This window comes from Rhinopithecus roxellana, chromosome 14 (assembly GCF_007565055.1).
Source record: "Rhinopithecus roxellana isolate Shanxi Qingling chromosome 14, ASM756505v1, whole genome shotgun sequence".
Classification (NCBI taxonomy): domain Eukaryota; kingdom Metazoa; phylum Chordata; class Mammalia; order Primates; family Cercopithecidae; genus Rhinopithecus; species Rhinopithecus roxellana.
The window spans coordinates 34,350,823-34,370,727 of NC_044562.1; the positions used below are offsets into that span (position 1 = coordinate 34,350,823).

The following is a 19,905-nucleotide window of genomic DNA, read 5'->3' on the forward strand; positions in this document are numbered from 1 at the left end:
CATGCACTTTTCTATATGCATACTTCATTATAATTTCTTTTAAAGATAAAGTTGTGCCTCGCACAGTGCTTGGCAAAAATAAGGTATAAAAATGTCCAAGAATGGAAGGCACTGCGAGCTTAAAGGCCTGCAGGGTTCTGTGCTCTGAGGAAGGGGCATAGGCTCGGCTTTATTTAGAAAGGTGGCCTGGAGAGAAGCAGGTGTCAAAGGGCAAGGCAATGGGAGGAAGAGTAGAGGATCCCTTTCATGGACTGTTTTTTCCCTATGCCCAGGGAATCCCCCAATAGAAATACACTTGGTATTGGTCAGGGCATTGTTACATCATGGATCTTCTGTCCTTCAGTACCATGGAAACAAGAGACATAAGATCATTATGCATTTCACTTAAACACCAGTGAAACTCCAGTCTTGACATTTCAAATGATTGAATTGTACTAGACACATACGTTAATGGGGTTCCAGCTCCAGACCCTCCCAAAGTGCTCAACTTCCTTGGTTACTGGCTACGTCCACCAACATTAACTTGAGTACATATAAAGGAAACCACCACCTCACAGAGCAAAACATGAGGAACCCAGGAGTGTGCTTGTGTGTGAGGGGTGGCACTTTCGCTTAAGGCAGAACACCACTTTTTTTTGGCATAATGCAGGGAAGTAAGACGGTAAAATGAGAAAGAAGCTGTTGACAGCCCTAAACTGAGTCGTCTTCTAGAGTGAAGAATGGTTGTTTTTGCTGCTTGGGTGCTCCTCCCCAGGGTTCATTCAAACCTGTCCTTCCTGAACCCCTTGGGGCTGGCAAGGAGTGCATCAGTTGGTCTATCTCAAGCACACGCTGCTGGGTAGCCAGTGTTAGGGAAAATGAGCTCACAGGCCAACATATCACAACACTTGAGTAAAGAGATTTTAAAAGAACAGTAACATACTAGATTACAGATTCTAACAGAAGTAGAAACAGTCAAACAAAGCTAGAAAGATGATACCAACAACTGGAAAAGAAAGCCAGAAATATTTGAAGTGAAAAATATAACTCCTGAAATAAAGAGATCAATAGACAGGACACACAGCAGAATGGCTACATTGTAGGAATTCATGAGTAAATTAGAAGACCAGACTAAAGAAATCTGGAGGGACGAATAAAAGAAAATGAAATATAAAATATAAAAGAAAGGCTAAGAGATATAGGAATTGCTTAGAAATGCTAACATTTGGATAAAACACCACAGAGAGAAGAAATGGGAGAGGAAATATTAGCACAAATAACAGGAGTAAGTTTCCTAGAATGAAAAACCCAGAGTGCCAACAAAGAGAAATACGAATAGCACCCACACCTAGACACATTATAGAAGCTTGAAAATACCCAGGAAAAAATTAAAGTTTCCTGAGAAAGCGTGGTGGCTCACACCTGTAATCCCAGCACTTTGGGAGGCTGAGGCGGGTAAATCACCTGAAGTCAGGAGTTCAAGACCGGTATGGGCAACATGGTGAAACCCCCATCTCTACTAAAAACACAAAAATTGGCTGGTGTGGTGGTGCACACCTGTGGTCCCAGCTACTCGGGAGGCTGAGGCATGAAAATTGCTTCAACCACGGAGGCAGAGGCTGTGGTGAGTGGAGATCACACCACTGCACTCCAGCCTGCCATGGGCAACAGGGAACTACTCTGTCTCAAAAAAAAAAAAGTTTCCTGAGAAGGAACAAGAACCAGATTGACATCAGATTTTTTAAATACAACAATGAATGCAAGAAAAAACTGAACAGTGTTTTTAAAGTATTACAGAATTTAAAACCGAGAATTGTAAGCATAGCCAAAATGAATTCAAATATACAAGCATGATAAAAATATCCTTAGTTGGCCGGGTGCAGTGGCTCATGCCTATAATCCCAGCACTTTGGAAGGCCAAGGCAGGCAGATCACCTGAGGTCAGGAGTTCAAGACAAGCCTGGCTAACATTGTGAAACCCCATCTCTACTAGAAGTACAAAAATTAGCTGGGTGTGGTGGCGTGCACCTATAATCCCAGCTTCTCGAGAGGCTGATGTAGGAGAATTGATTGAACCTGGGAGGTGGAGGTTGCACTGAGCTGAGAGCACGCCATTGCACTCCAGCCTGGGCCACATGAGCGAAAATCTGTCTCAAAAAAAAAAAAAAAACCTTAGACATATAAGGTCTCAGAAGCTTCACCACAGAGACACCACACACAGTTAACACATGAGGAGAAACTATAGGCACTGCAATAGATACACGAAGTGAAGGTAAATAGAAACTATAGTTTGGTCTTAAAAAAAAAAAGGCTAAGTGAAAATGTAACCCCAAGTCCAGGAATCAACAGCAGTTTGGAATGGGGTAGGGTAGGGGTGATGGGGGAGAAGAAAGGAATTAAAAGTGGGTCAAACTTTATAGGATAGTAAAAATAGGCCTCAAATATTATCAATAATTGAATACAAATGGGCTGAGTGCAAAGGGAAAGGTTGACAAAATGCATTAAAGAAAACTCAAAACCAAAATCAGTAATAACCTTAAACATGTGTCCATGTTTTTAGCCTCAAATATGTATGAAGTGAACATGTATAAACTTGCAGGAAGAAACTGGAAAACTCATCCTCATGGAGGGAAGTTTCAAAACCTTTTTCTAAATTCTCAATAAATCAAACTAAAAAAATGTACATTAACTACAGCTATCAATGTGTAAGAAAGGAGCAGAGGCACAAACTAAACGACATCACAGGAATGCAATGGCACAGTCCAGTATGTGGGAAACTATGGGACCAAAAATCTTCAGTCAATCGACTGCAAGAAAAAAGTCTAAAAAGGAGAAACCAGTTGTTGAAGACACTTGAGATATGCCAATCAAATGCAATGGATGTACCAGGATTGGGTAGCACAATCAAAAAACTGAAAAAAACAAAAAACAAAAAACTAGCCATTGGGTGAGATCTAAAGGTGATTGGGTATTTAATATCCAAAACGACTTATCCTTTTAGTATGATACTAGAATGTGGTTACATACTTTTTAAAATAAGCTTTTCATTTTTAAGACTTTAATTTATTTTTTATTTTTTTATTTTTCTTGAGACGGAGTCTTGCTCTGTCGCCCAGGCTGAAGTGCAGTGGAGCGATCTCAGCTCACTGCAAGCTCCGCCTCCCGGGTTCACAATTCTCCTGCCTCAGCCCTGCAAGTAGCTGGTACTACAGAAGCGTGCCACCACACCTGGCTAATTTTTGCATTTCTTTTTTTCTTTTTCTTTGAGACGGAGTCTCGCTCTGTCATCCAGGCTGGAGTGCAGTGGCACGATCTCAGCTCACTACTGCAAGCTCCACCTCCCGGGTTCACGCCATTCTGCTGCCTAAGCCTCCGAGTAGCTGGGACTACAGGCGCCTGCCACCACGCCTGGCTAATTTTTTTGTATTTTTTAGTAGAGACAGGGTGTCACCATGTTAGCCAGGATGGTCTTGATCTCCTGACCTCGTGATTCGCCCACCCTGGCCTCCCAAAGTGCTGGAACCACAGGCGTGAGCCACCGCGCCCGGCCAATTTTTGTATCTTTAGTAGAGACGGGGTTTCACTATGTTGGCCAGGCTGGTCTTGAACTCCTGACCTCAGGTGATCCGCCCATCTCAGCGTCCCAAAGTGCTGGGACAGGCGTGAGCCACCACGCCCAGCCTATTTTCTAAGTTTTACGTTTACAGAAAAAATTGTGAGGATACATCACACCTAATTTCCCCTTTTATTAGTATTTTACATTAGCATGGTACATTTATTACAACGAGTGAACCAATATTGATACATATTAACTAACCATTTTAAGTTTTCTTAGTTTTTACCTAATGTCCTTTTTCTGTTCCAGGATGCTATCCAGGATACCACACTGTATTTAGTCATCACGTCTCCTTAGGCCCTTCTAAGCATGACAATTTCTCATGCTTCTCTTCTTTTTGATGATCTTGACAGTAGGAAGGTATGTTGTAAAGTCCTTCAGCTAGGTTATATCTGATGTTTTTCTCAGGATTAAGCTGAGAGTACAGGGTCTTGGAAAGATGACCAAAAAGGTAAAGTGCCATTCTCCCATTTTGAGGTATTTCCTAGCAACATGACATGATCAATGTTGACCTTGATCATCTGGCTGAGAAAGTGTCAGTTTTCTCCACTGTAGTTACTATTTTATTCCCATTTCTATACTCTCCTCTTTGCAAGCAAGTCACTGTGTACAGGCCACACTTAAGGACTGGGAGTTATGCCCATCTTAAAGGTGGAGTGTTGAGGTAAATTACTTAGAATTCTTCTGCAAGAGAGTTGTATGTTCTCTATTTATGTATTCTTCATTTATGTGAAGAATACTACAAACACGAGCCACCACGTCCAGCTAATTAAAATTTTCCTTTTTATTTTTAGAGATGAGGATGTTGCTATGTTGCCCAGGCTGGTCTTGAATTCCTGGCCTCAAGCGATCCTCCCAAAGTGCTAGGATTATAGACAGTAGACACATTGCCCAGCCTGTTCCCATTATCATACCCTTAATGTTAACCTTTGGTCAAGCCAAAGAACCATCAAAAAGACAATGCACACTCAATTTATAAGCCAAAATCTGTATTAGCTATTTACTGCTACTTAATTACCCCAGAACTTTGTGGCTTACGACAGCATGCATCTCTCTGTATCTCTGGGTCAGGAATTCAAGAGCTCTTTTGGGCAGTTCTGGCTCAGGTCTCTGAAGAGGTTGAAGCCAGATGTTGCCTGGGACTGGAGCAGGAGGATCCACCTCTGAGGTGGCTCACTCATATGGCTGGCAGCAAGTGTAAGCAAGATGGCTTCTCTCTTTGTGGAGGCTGCTTAAATCTTACAACGTGGCCTTGGCTTATGCTGGAGGAAGTAATCCAAAAACCTAAGGTTGAAGTTGCAATGCATTAGGACCTAGCCTCAAAAGTCATATTTTTTCTGCAGTGTTTTACTGATCACACAAGTCAGCCTTATTTCAACGTGGGCAGGTACTATGCAGGGGCTGGAAAACTAGCTGATGCAGAAATACATTAGAAACATGACCATTAAGAAAAAAACTTCAGAAATTTTTATTTAGCAAGGAGGGGTAGGTTAAAGACTTGGGAAGAGGGTAGGACTCATCAGTCAAGGTGAACAATGGCAAAGCGTTTTAGTTGAACACAGGTGCAATGCATGGGAATGGTCAGAAGCACACAGGCAGGACACACAGATGCACAGGGCTGTCCTGACGAAGGAAGGCACTGCCCTCCCACTGTGCCCACTGCAGTGATAAGTCTGTAATTGGAATATTGGGTACCATTTCTGAGCACTGAACATTGACTACATTTTTTATGTAGCTCCAGAGAGTGAATCTACGGCTGCTGAAATTCTGGGAAACATTTCACTTAGCACCAAGAAAAATATGCATTAGATTATCCATACAGGGTGTCAGCAAGACTTACTAATCCCCTCTAAGGTTCCAGTTCACAGGTGCCAATCTGCTGTTTGTTTGAAAAGTAGACAACCAAGCTTCTCAGAAGTGTGATTAAAAATAAATGGCATGAGGGCCGGGCGCAGTGGCTCACGCCTGTAATTCCAGCACTTTGGGAGGCCGAGGCAGGTGGATCACGAGGTCAGGAGTTTGAGACCAGCCTAACCAATATGGTGAAACCCTGTCTCTACTAAAAATACAAAAATTGGCCAGGCGCGGTGGCTCATGCCTATAATCCCAGCACTTTGGGAGGCCGAGGTGGGTGGATCACAAGGTCAGGAGATCGAGACCATCCTGGCTAACACGGTGAAACCCCATCTCTACTAAAAATACGAAAAAAAACAAAATTGGCCAGGTGTGGTGGCGGGCGCCCGTAGTCCCAGCTACTCCGGAGGCGGAGGCAGGAGAAGGGCGTGAACCCGGGAGGTGGAGCTTGCAGTGAGCCGAGATTGCGCCACTGCACTCCAGCCTGGGCGACAGAGCGAGACTCCGTCTCAAAAAAAAAAAAAAAAAAATACGAAAATTAGCCAGGCATGGTGGTGCATGCCTGAAATCCTAGCTACTCGGGAGGCTGAGGCAGAAGAATCACTTGAACCTGGGAGGCGGAGGTTACAGTGAGCCGAGATCACGTCACTGACTAGCCTGGGCAACAGAGCGAGACTCCATCTCAAAAAAATACAAAAAAAAAAAAAAAAAAAAAAAAAAAAAAACATGAGAAGACTCCCCTAGGAGGAAACATGGAGCTTTAAGACACTTGTGCCATGTCCTCTGGCTCCTCAGTTCGTTTGGTTCCCATGAATGTTTATGTTTCACACAGGCAGTGCTGTGGGACAGGCTGAGCTCCGGCAGGCAGGGGTGCTCTGGAATTCCTCATTTACGTGTCATGTGTCAGTTGAAAGAGCCGTATCTTTAACATAAAACACAACTACCAAAAACTATGGGTCCAGTGATTAAGAGGTGCTGTTTTATTTTTTTAAAAAGTTATTCTCATAAAGTTTCAGGCGTGACTGTTCACCTACACATAAGCAAGCCAAAAAGCAGCGTGTGGTAAAATCAGTGGTGGAAGAGCCGAAGGTTCGTATGAGCGAGGATGATTCCCAGTTCGTCGCAGGCTTCAATCACAACTTTGTCAGCAGCAGAACCGGCGGGAGCCGCAATGTACGCCACACCACTCTGGGGGAATTGATTTTCAAAACGCAACTTTATGCAAAAACCTGCAAAACTCAAAATCCCCCTCTAAAAAGCATATGCTAACAAAGATCCACTCAAACAGGCAGAACAACAACAGGATTTGGGTTCTCCATCCACCCAATGGAGAAGTCAAATGGTTCTCTGAATATTACCAATCTGTATCACTTTACCACACCTTTAAAAAATCAAAAGCAGGATTTCTGAAACAGTTTCTACATAATGCTCAACTCTAGGCAAATGCACCCAATTCCATACTTACCCTTTTAGCTCTGTCTACATTATCTCTGAAAGGGAAGAAGGCATCAGAGCTGATAGAAACTTCAGTCAGTTTCTCAACCCACTCCTTCTTCTCTGCCTCAGTGAGTAACTCAGGGACTTCCTCAAACAATGCCTTCCACTTGATCAAATCTTCATCCTATGTGGGGAGAGAGAAAGGAAGAAGCTTAGTCTGACATTGTCTTTAGTCCCATCTGGTGCAAAGCACCATGCCAGAAAGCACCTGGGCATTTTTCCTAGGACTTCTTTTTTTTATTATTATTATTATTTATTTATTATTTATCTTAGATGGAGTCTTGCACTGTCACCAGGCTGGAGTGCAATGGCACGATCTCGGCTCCCTGCAACCTCTACCTCCCAGGTTCAAGCAATTCTCCTGCCTCAGCCTCCCAAATACCTGGCACTACAAGAGCATACCACCATACCCAGCTAATTTTTGTATTTTTGTAGACAGAGTTTCACCACGTTGGCTAGGAGGGTCTCAATCTCTTGACCTCGTGACCCGCCGAGCTCAGCCTCCCAAAGTGCTGGGATTACAGGCATGAGCCACCGTGGCCGGCCAGAACTTAACTGTAAATAATGACCATTATTTACATGGAAGTTCACATATCTAGAATCTCTCTGATGCTTTTAGAAACATTTTCATTAAGGAAAAAAAGTGATTCTAAGTTTACCAAATAAAGATAATACCATTTTACTTTCTAAATCAGTTTATTCCAAGTATATATATAATTTTTCTATTTTTGGCTAAGCTACTTACATAAAAAAACACACTGTTTTAAAAATCTCTAATTTAAATCTACTTCGTATCTACTACTTTATGTCTATTAATTAGACTACTGTCTAATTTAGATCTACTGCTTTGATAGTACTGTAGCAAAGAAGGCAAATAAAAAATTGTATTCCAAGGGTTTTCAGTTTTCAAATAAAACCCCTCCATAGCCAATCTAGGAAAGAGATGAGGATGAATGTTCTATAACTACATTTATACAAAAATTATTTTAAATCTAAAAGCAGTTGTAGACAAAACACAATTCATATTTGCTATGGTTTGAGTGTGTGTATCTCCTCCAAAATTCATGTTGAAACTTAATCCTCAATGCAACAGTATTAAAAAGTAAGGCCTTTAGAAGGTTATTAGGCGATGAGGGTGAGGCCCTCATGAATGGATTAGGGACTTATAAAAGGGCTTCAGAGGAAGTTTGCCCCCTCTGTGAAGTAAGGACATGGTGTCTGTCCTCTCCAGAGAGGGCTGTGCCATCTTGGAAGCAGACGGTCGGCCTCCCCAGACTCTCAGCCCACCAGTACCTTGATCTGGGACTTCACAGCCTCCAGAACTATGAAAAATAAATATCTATGGTTTATAAGTTACCCAGCCTGCAGTATTGTGTCATAGCAGCACAAACAGACTAAGACAGTTCATCATATTTTACAAGGTGCTTCTATCTTGGGTGATGTTTTAGCTTTGATGTACTTTTACTCTTGTTCACTTCCAGGACTCTTCCAGGACCAGTAGCAGGGGTTGACTGATAATATCAAACAGAAAAATCCAAGTATCAAAGTTAAAAAAAAAAAAAAAGATATTTTAACTACTTCAGTTACATTCTGCAGCCTCATTCTTCAATGACACTTATGTTGATTCCTGCTCCTGAATAAAAATCTGAGGGTAGTCAATTGGCTCTTCAGAAGACCATCTACTATTTGATTAGCAGGCTTCTATTTTCCATCCAGCATTTTGTTAGGCACGTAATATGTCCAGAAACTGGGCTAGATCTTTTCTTCTGGCAGGCTACCTACCTAACGTTTGCAATTGTCATGTTCCCACATACCTTCTTCAAACAGAAGAACATGAAATGTAACAAAATATATCAAGTTATTAATGGCACATGTAGAAAATGTGGTGGGAGAAGACTCTACAGTTACCTGCCGTCAAGCAATTTGTATTTAATGTTGAATACAGACCCGTCGGACAGCAAGCACCATGCCTGACACGATGGCAGACACCTCGACATAGGTGAAAAGCAGTTCTTGTCATCAAAAGCTTATAATCAACAGGGGAAGTACAATAAACAAACCTACACAAAGGCTGCAACTTAAAAAGACAGAGGTCTGTGGCTTCAGAAAAGGGTCAAAAACCATGAAGAAAGTTACATGAGACAGAAGAAAATGAGAAATGTGTAAGAAGTTTCAATGATCAATTTTAGACACCATGGAATTTCAAGGAAAGTATCTTTTTCTCTGTGTAGTGATGAAGCTAAAATCTGTTACACATAAAGGGATGAAATGAATATTAATACAGCCCAGAACCCAATGACAAGTCCTTCACCTCGCCAATGGTTCCAGTCACATACTGATCGATGGCATTGGAGATCTCTGCTCTCTTCACTCCTGTTTTAAACTTCATGGAAAGCACTTGTGGATGGTGTCTAAGCCACCAACAGTTTGCCTTATCTCCTGCAAGTCGAGTGCAGTGTATACGAGACTGCTGTCCTGCTCCAATGCCGATAACCTGAGGAACGCAGACATTAAAGTGAACACCTCTTCCAACAACACTTTCTTCTCAAAAGGATCTTTTGTGCACATTCTCTAAAACCTATTTATTAGTTTTGTGGAGGAACATATCAGGCCAAAACAAGAGAAATATAAATAATTTTTAAGTCATTAAAAGGGAGGGGAATAAGAGGTGTATAACTACTATTTATAGCTCTTCAGTGATATGTGACCTGACTATTAATATTCTACAATTCAATAAAATTGATGGCTTGAGGGCAAAAAAAAAAACAAAAAAAGTTAAAATTAATGACCAACACTGGGCACACTGGCTCATGCCTGTAATCCCAGCACTTTGGGAGGCCAGGAGAGAAGGATCGCTTGAGCCCAGGAGACCAGCCTGGGCAAGATGGCAACATATCATCTCTCTAAAAAAAAAGAATAAAAAAATAGCTGGGAGTGGTGGCGTACACCTGTAGTCCCAGCTACTCAGGAGGCTGAAGTGGGAGGATCGCTTGAGTCCAGGAGTCCAAGGCTACAGTGAGCTATGATCATGTCACTGTACTCTGGCCTGGGCAACGGAGCAAGACCTTGTCTCTATAATTAACTAATAAATAAAACCAATGACCACAAAAATAACTATGGTTATTTGAAAGTCTTTGCCCCAGTGTATAAATTACAGTTAAAATATCAACTCTCAGAAATTGAGATAAGGATCTGACGCGGGTAGCTAAAAGTAGAAACAATTCCACCAGGTACAAATATTCTTCCTTCCTTCCTCTATTTCTATGGGTTGAATTCTAAGCACCAAGGACTCAAATGCACAGGTGTGTTTTCTGGTTTTAGTTCCTATAATGAACAGCCCCTCAGCTGTCTGCCCAACAGTCCATCTCTTTCTGAGCACAGCTGCTGGCAACCCTGCCCACAGCTACAAGAGAACAAAAGAGACCACAAACACCTGTGCAGCCGCCTCCACCTGGACATCAGGAAAGAAGGACTCACTCTACATGGACTTACAGAACTTCCTAGAACCTGACGTCAGTAGACACAATGTCCCAGGATTTTGTTACTATAGAGATTGGCAATCTGGGGTCTTCCAGGCCACAGGCTAATTCATATCCATCTGCCTCCCCATCACGTGTGGGCCAAATAATTTAACAAATGCCAAGAGATAAGCTCAGGACACCGTGTGAAGAAAAGGCTAGCAGAGACCTCAGAGATGAACCAGTTCAATCTTGTATTTTGAGGCTCGGGACACTAGGAAAGAAGTTCAATATCTTGCTTAACATCACACAGTGAGAAATGTTCAGTATTTTATTGCGGCAGCGGTCACATCCTGTGAAATTTGTGAACACTGGTCAAACTGTACATTTAAAAAGGTGAATTCTACAGTATATACAAATTATGCCTCAACAAACGTGATTTTTTTAAAGATCAGGTTAACTCCTAGTCTAGCAGTCTTTCTACTCAGCAGATTCTTGATAAGACAACGTTAAGAAATAATGTGAAAATACCCTGCAGGCTGCAAAAATATAGGCTGGCAGGTGGCAGTACCATAACTTACCTCTTCTTCCCTGGAAATACTACCAATGGGGGAAAAGAAGAGTAAATAATCCAGTTTTGTAACAGCTATTAGAGTCTCACTAATCCAAAATGTGCCAACCTACTCCAGGCAAGAAGCGGCACAACTAATTTGAGTACCTGGTTCCAAGTACCTCGTTCCAAAGATATTTTCTGATCATCATTAGTTTTAACAGCCCACCAGGGTACTGAGGAAAACACTGACAAACCCAAAAGAGAAACACTTGGCAAGTATTCCCTTTTAGGCTGTCCAATATCTAAGGCAGACGGATGCTTAAATATAATTTCATAAAACAACAGTCCCCTGAAGGCAAGTCCAACAGCCCATTTACCTGCCCGTTCTTGGCGTAGCACACGGAGTTAGACTGAGTGTACTTGACAGCAATGGTGGCTACGATGAGGTCTCGGATGGCTGACTCTGGCAACTGAAACACATACACAATGGTAAATCGCATGGGGCCTTTTAAACTCATTTAATTTTAAGCTTCTTTTTTTAAATGTTATTTTTTGTGTTTTTTTTTGAATCAGAATCTCACTCTGTCTCCCAGACACAATGGGACATCTCCAACGGCACTACCTCGGCTCACTGCAACCTCCACTTCCCGGGTTCAAGAGATTCTCACACTTCAATTACAGATGCACACTACCATGCCTGGCTACTTTTTGTATTTTTAGTAGAGATGGGGTTTCACCATGTTGGCCAGGCCGGTCTCGAACTCCTGAGCTCAAGTCATCTACTTGCCTCAGCCTCCCAGAGAGCCAGGATTACAACAGGTGTGAGCCACCACACCCAGCCAACTTTAAGCTTCTTAGTTCTATTTAATGTAAAAGACCTACGACATAGTTATAACTCTCAAATGACAGAGGGAAATTAACTGTTCCTACTACACACTACCATGATTTACTTAAATATTTAACACATTTATGGTGGAACTTAGCACAATGCATCCATAGAAACAAACTAATGTTATTTTGCAGCAATTGTGGATTAAATCTTTTTATATCACATGAGGTAAGAACTACCATACCCATTCCAAAACTGACAAACAATATTTTCTTGACCAGAGTACTTTTAAAGATCTGGAGACATGGTAAAATTTATGTTCAGAACCAATGCGGAGAATTGTTTCATCGACATCACAAATCATTATGATGCAAACGGACAGCCAAGACTGTTTGGAAAAATCAAATTAGGATCATTTTCTCTTTTGTTTAGAATAACTTAAGTAGAAACCGTTCAAAAACCATTAGGAGTTACCGGACCAAACAGAACAACAAGAGTAACACCCAAAAATATCACTATCTTTAGTATAAAGCATGAATACAAATGGAAAAGAAGGATGATAATTTTTATATTTTATAAAAATATAAAAATTAGCCACGTGTGGTGGCGCATTTCTGTAATCCTAGCTACTCAGGAGGCTGAGGTAGGAGAATCACTTGAACCTGGGAGGTGGAGGCTGCAGTGAAACAAGATTGTGCCACTGCACTCCAGTCTAGGTGACTGAGTGAGACTTCATCTCAAAACAAAACAAAACAACTCAGTTAAGTCAAAAATTTAATTAGAAAATGAGCACAAGACATAGAGACATTTCACCAAAAAGGATACACAGGTAGCAAATAAGTACACAAAAAACTGTTCAACATCATGAGCCATTATGCAGATTAAAATCAGTGAGATACTGATACACACGTATTAGAATGTCTTTAAAAAAACAAAACAAAACAAAAAGGTGGCAATACCAAAAGCTAGTAAGGATGCAGAGACACTGGATCACTCATCCACTGCTGGTGGGAATACAAAATGGTACAAGCCACTCTAGAAAACAATTCAGCAGTTTCTTAGTAAACATGCAACTACCATACCACAAAGCAATTAACAACCTTGGGCATTTATCAAAGAGAAATAAAAACTTATGTTTAGGCTGGGCACAGTGGCTCACACCTGTAATCCCAACACTTTGGGAGGCCAAGGCAGGTGGATCACCTGAGTTAGGAGTTCAAGACCAGCCTGAACAACATGGTGAAACACCATCTCTACTGAAAATACAAAGATTAGCCAGGTGTGGTGGTGCATGCCTGTAATCCCAGCTACTTGGGAGGCTGAGGCAGGAGAACTGCTTGAACCAGGGAGGCGGAGATTGCAGTGAGCCAAGATCACGCCATTGCACTACAGCCTGGGCAACAGAGTCAGAACCTGTTTCCCCAAAAAACAAAAACAAAAACAAAACCTTATGTTCACACACACACAAAAAAACTGTATGAATGCACGATGAATCAAAATTACAGAAAGGAAAAACAGATTTGTGGTTGCCCAAGGGTAAGGAGGGGATGGAAGCAGTATCAAGTGAGCCTGGCTACAGAAAAACATGAGGGATCACTGTAGTGTTGGAAATATCCTATATCTTTACGTTTTTTAAATTTTTTGTTTATGTTTTGAGACAGAGTCTCACTCTGCCGCCCAGGTTGGAGTACAGTGGCGTGATCTGGGCTCACTGCAAGCTCCGCCTCCTGGGTTCAAACCATTCTCCTGCCTCAGCCTTCCAAGTAGCTAGGACTATAGGTGCCCGCCAGCAGGTGGGCTAAGTTTTTGTATTTTTAGTAGAGACGGGGTTTCCCCGTTCATGTTAGCCAGAATGGTCTCGATCTCCTGACCTCGTGATCCGCCCATCTCAGCCTCCCAAAGTGCTGGGATTACAGGCGTGAGCCACTGCACCCAGCCAGAAAATGTCCTGTATCTTCAACTGTTATCAATGTCAATGGCATGGTTGCAGAATTGTACTGTAGTATAACAAATGCTAGCATTAGGAGAAATAGGGTAACAGTTACATGGGAACTCTTACAACTGCATGTGAACCTACAACTTTCACCTCAAAATTAAAAGTTAATTTAAAAAAGCTATTAGGATTTCTTAAGAATTTACTCTAAGGTATTATTATTGTTACATATCTTTTATCTTTATCTGCTATTTGAGTCACCAACTATAAATCTGATTCCTTTGGTTCCCAGAAAACTTATTAGCAACAGCCAGCTTCATAGATGTCTAGACCTCCAAAGATAATCTTGGTGATATGGTTTGGCTGTGTCCCCACCTAAATCTCACCCTGAATTATAATATCCCCACATGTCCACAGGTGGGACTAGGTGGAGGTAACTGGATCATGGAGGCAGTTTCCCCCGTGCAGTTCTCATGATAATGAGTAAGTCTCATGAGATCTGACAGTAAGCATACGGCATTTCTCTTGCTTCCACTCATTCCCTCTCCTGCCGCCCTGTGAAGAGGTGCCTTCTGCCATAATTGTACAATTCCTGAGGCCTCCTCAACCATGTAGAACTGTGAATCAATTAAACCTCTTATCTTTATAAATTACCCAGTCTCAGGAATTTCTTCACAGCAGTGCGATAAAAACTAATACACTTGGCATCCTGGGTTGGGATCAAGGAATATAAGAAATGCCAGTGGACTGGGAATAAGGGAATCCAGTCTTAGAAACATGCTACAAATAGTTAAAACAATTAAAGCACTATTTAAGAAAAATGGGAGAAGAGGAAATAATTCAAACATGTTCAGTATTAATAAACATTCTGTCCACCTATGTGGCTTTCTCAGGACTGAAATGGTTCCAGACAAATAATTCTGAGGTTGGAATGTTAACAAAAATCCACTTAAAAAGACAGGGGTAAAATAGAAAGGAGAATAAAGCTATCATTCTCTCATCCTTAAGTTTCCAAATTTCTACTAAGAATTCACATGAAGCAAGGAGAGAGTTTAGATAAACGATTAAGATCATAGCCACCACCCTTGTAAAAAAAAATCCAGAGGCACAAAACCTATCAAGATCGCTAAATTATTAATGAATCCAATATCTACAAACCTTAGGAAAAAAGACTCTCAGTAGGTAGGCACAATTCTCAACATGGTACCATGGAATCTAGGTCAATATCCATTCGGTATTTTTCAAAGTACATGAACCAACCAGAGTGGATTCCAAAGGGCTGAAAGATATTTCTATGTATGCCTACATGTTTCTTTACTTCAGGACACCATTAATTGTCAAAGACAGAAATAAAACAATAGCCATTAAATCAACAAACAAAAAAAGATGTGTTAATCATCGTATGCTTATCAACAGACAGAACTCTCTGGATAAAGATTTTAAGGCTTATTTCCAGCAATTCTACTGAAAAGGCCACAGGAGTCAGACCTGGGAGCAAGCCCCCCATCTTCTTCTGTTACAGCAAATAGCTTGTTAAGACATCAATTCTCTTTTAGTAACGAACAGAAAAGCTGGGCAGAGAGGATAGACAGCGAGTACTAACAGGCAAAGATCACAGAGAAAATGGAAGCAGGAAGAAACGGGCCTGACCGTCTGCTTTTCTCCTCAAGGTATTTTCCAAGTTGCATGCAATAAACTAAAAGGTACACTGGCTGAGCACAACTTTTGGCAGTCTTAGAGGACTAAGGGACAAAAACCGAGTTCAGCGTACGGCAGTAGATATTTAGGGATTCAGGAGAGCAGGAGTGAACCATAAACAAACCAGTCCTCACCAAGACTGAAGGCTAAATTCCTATCAGCTCAACAATTCCTCACAGAATGAAGATATCTCCTACACCTTATCTGCCCAACAGAAGCACAAGTCCACACCGGAGAAAAACATAACACCATCCAGCCCTCCAAATATTGCTACAGTTTTTTCATACCCAGTGCCTAGCACTCAATAAAAAAATTCCAGGCCATCAGCCAGACAGACCAGACAGCAATGGAATGATTCCTTCAAAGTACTGAAAAACAAGCACAGCCTACTTTAGACCTAGGAAAAACATCCTTTGAACTTAAGGCCCAGTTAAGATACTCCAGAAAATAAATGTCAGCTTGTCCATTCTTTATTGTACAACTCTGGGCAAATTTCTTAACTGTCCTCTATGGTACAATTTTGTGATCTTCACAACAGACACAATGGTAGTCAGCCCTGAAGAGTGATCTAAGTGTTAAATGAGATAATACATCCAAAACACAAAAATCACCGTCATTATCCTAGGAACATGTACCTACTACAAGATAACAAAGAGCACAAGTCCAAAAACTTGTCTATATAAAAACATTGATCATAGCACTGAAAATGTAAGCAATCTAAACATCCATCATAAGATCCACGTTGCAGTGAGCTATGATCGCACCACCGCACTCCAGCCTGGGCAACAGAGCGAGACCCAGTCTCTTAAAACAAAAATAATAAAAGTAAAAATAAGAAAAATATCCATCATAGTACATCTACACATGGACTGACTGCCATATGGACTTTAAGATAAAGATATGAATACTTACGCATTTATTTTTGAGACAGGGTATTGTTCTGTCACCCAGACTGGAGTGCAGTGGTACTGCAGCCTCAATCTCCCAGGCTCATTCAATCCTCCCACCTCAGCCTCTCGAGTAGCTGGGCCTATGGGTGCAGATACCACGCCAGGCTAATTTTTGTACTTTTTCTAGAGACAGGGTTTCACCACATTGACTAGGCTGGTCTTAACTCCTGAGCTCAAGAGATCTGCCCCTTGGCCTACCAAAGTGTTGGGATTACAGACGTCAGCTACCGCACCCAGCATCTGTATTTATTGATACAAAAACACATTTGTAGCCTAATCTAGTACATGGAAAAAAGGCAAGTTACAGGAGACAGATTATGGAACACATGATCCCATTTATGTACGACTGAAGCTACATAACTCTAGTATGTACATACGCATGGAAGCATCTAACATGGCCTTTGATTCATTTCTTAAACTCCAAAGCTTATTTGATGACTCAAAGATGAGGCAGCTGTGTGCATATAAAACAGTTCTAAATCCAGATCTTAATAAATGTAAAGCTCCTAAGTCCTGAAAATAGACCAACTGAAGTTACTAGCAGTCAGTTCAGATACTTCCCAACTTACATCTTTATTCTTGGTAACAACATTGCTAAATAATGTCTTGTCGACGACACCATTATTTCTCTTCTGGCTTAAATGAAGACCGAAGAGAGTTCGAACTTCATTTTCATCTGGTTTGTAAGACTGGTCCATCTAAAACACAAATTGTAAAAGTTAAAGGTGATCTATCCACTTCCCCGAAATTTTTCATTTACTTTATGTACAAAAGATTTCATTATAAGTAAAGTTACATGCATGTTGCTAATCTTTTACACATTTTTCCAATTTTCTAATTTTTCTCACACACCAAATGATGTGTTAAATCATTCTGATATGATACAATACAACAGCCAGGCACTCATATTTTTCTCCAAAGTCTTTTATAGGTTTTACTACCCAATAGCATTTTATAGATTTTACAACCTATATACAACATGTTAAAAACCAATGATTCCAGTGAGTGTGTTTCTGGCTAAGTTACTATGTGTATGGTTCTTTTGGAAGGTCAGCAGATAAAACAGATGTGCTAATTAAATAAGCTGTGACACAAACATTAAATTCTAATTTTCCTTTCTAAAAATCTGTTACAAAATACCCAGCTAACCCATGAATTAAAAGCTAAAAGTGAGAAAACAGGATTTGTAACCCAGGTCTTCGTTATTTGGAAGGAATCTGTATGATTTACTGTCATCTTCCTCTCCCAAATTTTGACCCAAAAAAACATTGAGGTATGTGGAACAATATATGTAACATTACTCTCTCCCTGGATTTTTTTTTAAACTTGACACTATTTCTTCTTTATGCTTTGGATGATCTTTGATTTAGAAAGCACTGACATCTATAATTTATAAGCAAGACCCCATACATATTAGTTCTGCTTAATCTACATTTTCTTGAATTCTAAAATGTTCCTTTGTATTATGCATTACATAATTTCTAAAGTTGACATGCTCTCCTATTAACTGATGCTAGGAGAAACTTATCAAAAGTCAGGTAGAGGGATAAGTTGTCTCATGCTTATCATCATGTGTCCAATGTGCAAACTAAGCCAAATTCTCAAATAAGTAAAACAGCAATGAAGTCCTCATATTCCTTTGACACTCTCCAACATGGTACTATTAGGTGTTAAAGACATCAAGACAATGACTCAGGTTTTGGAAAATATTTTCCATGATGCTACAAGAAAATGCTACTAGTTGTTAAGTACATAATACTCTACTCTTAGTAACAGCAACAAAAAAACTTGATTAAGAAACTGGGGGCCAGGCGCGATGGCTCACACCTGTAATCCCAACACTCTGGGAGACCGAGATGGGTGGGTCCCTTGAGGTCAGGAGTTTGAGACCAGCCTGACCAACATGGTGAAACCCGGTCTCTACTAAAAATACAAAAATCAGCCAGGCCTGGTAGTGCATGCCTGTAGTCCCAGGTACTCAGGAGGCTGAGGCAGGAGAATTGTTTGAACCCAGGAGGCAGAGGCTGCAGTGAGCTAAGATCACACCACTGCACTCTAGCCTGGGCAACAGACTGTCAAGTGGCTAAAAAAAAAAAATGTATCTTGAATGTGGTATTTTCTTCTTTCCTTGAATAGCTGACATGGAATCTATGGTGAACTATAAAATTATTGGTATCTTACAATCAAAGGAATATACTTAATAACTTTCCTTATATGGAATTAGGATTCCACAGAGTTCTGATATCAAACACTATGTGAAAAGTAGCATTAGGAATTTTCACTTTAAATTGAAATAACTCTTTGCTTTATCAATGCATAATCTTAGACTATGAGTTAGTTTTCCCAATATAGAAGAGCTCATAAAAATCAGTTAAAAAGAAAAATACAACACCTCAACAACTTGGTAGAAAAATCAAAGAATATGGAAAGACAGTTCATAAAAAGAATAAAAACATTCAAACATGAAAAGATGCTTATACCACACACAATGTTAAAACTACATGAAGATGCCATTTTCTAATTGCAGAGACTTTTTAAAAGTATAAAACCACAATGCTGGCAAAAGTGTTGGGAAACAGGCATCTTTATAGATTTCAGTTAGGACAATGAATTTGCCTACAACATCTGAAAGGGGCAGTATCAATCAAGCTTATCAATACACATATAGCTTGTTTTAAAGCCTTCATTTCACTCTTAGGACTTTTCCAGGTCATTCACTGCAGGTGTATTTATAGTAGCTAAAGATTGGTGACTGTCTAGGTAAGTTAAAATACACAGATACAGGACAAACTTCCAAGAAGGTGAAGCAGGGTGCACTTGTGTCAATAGGAAAATAGAAAAAGAAATGCACATGCAAACATTTGCTGAATATACAGACTATTTCAGGAAAGATAAGCAAGAAATTTAAAATATTAGTTATTTTTTCAAAAGGTAACAGAAGGATGGACAGACTTTCCATTAAATACTGTTATTATTAGTAGTATTTTAGAGACATGGTCTTACTACACTGCCAAGGCTGGAGTGTAGTCGTTATTCACAGGCATCACAGTACCACAATACAGCCTCCAATTCCTGGCCTCAAGCCATCCTCCCACATCAGCCTCTCAAGTGGCTGAAACTACAGGCATGAGCCATCTCAACCAGCAAAAAGTTAAAATTGAGGGTAAGAAAGCTACCCTCATCTCAAACCCCCAAGTTAATAGTATATTTTTTTAATGCAGGATTAGGGGAAAAGAAACCATAATAAGGATAAACTAGAAGGGTATGAGTATAAAGGAAAGATTAAACAAGGGGGGAAGAGACACAGAATAAAAGTGCAAATTACTGCTTCAAACATGAATTGCACTCACCTGAAGGACACAGTAATTTCCATTTTTCTTTTTGGAAAGTATTGTCAAAGCTTCTTTTTCATAGCCTGGGGCAATTATACCATCAGATACCTGCAAAAATATTAAATTTTAATTTCTATTTTTAAAAATCAGAGAACACCTCTTAAAAAAATCTAGCAGCAATTATCAGTCTTAAATAACATGGCAGC

General features: G+C 40.4%; 1 protein-coding gene across 1 annotated transcript in view; it reads right to left on the bottom strand.

The window, feature by feature from the left end:
• Positions 1 to 6,406: 6,406 nt before the first annotated feature.
• ATIC (5-aminoimidazole-4-carboxamide ribonucleotide formyltransferase/IMP cyclohydrolase) overlaps positions 6,407 to 19,905 on the bottom strand; it is a 37,442-nt gene continuing 23,943 nt past the window's right edge. Inside the window, exons 11-16 of the mRNA XM_030917023.1 lie at positions 19,718 to 19,807; positions 16,937 to 17,065; positions 11,335 to 11,427; positions 9,258 to 9,440; positions 6,915 to 7,070; positions 6,407 to 6,637 (exon numbers count right to left, since the gene is read on the bottom strand). Of these exons, the coding sequence (XP_030772883.1) occupies positions 6,518 to 6,637; positions 6,915 to 7,070; positions 9,258 to 9,440; positions 11,335 to 11,427; positions 16,937 to 17,065; positions 19,718 to 19,807 (771 nt within the window). The 3' untranslated portion in view covers positions 6,407 to 6,517. The remainder of the gene's footprint in view (positions 6,638 to 6,914; positions 7,071 to 9,257; positions 9,441 to 11,334; positions 11,428 to 16,936; positions 17,066 to 19,717; positions 19,808 to 19,905) is intronic.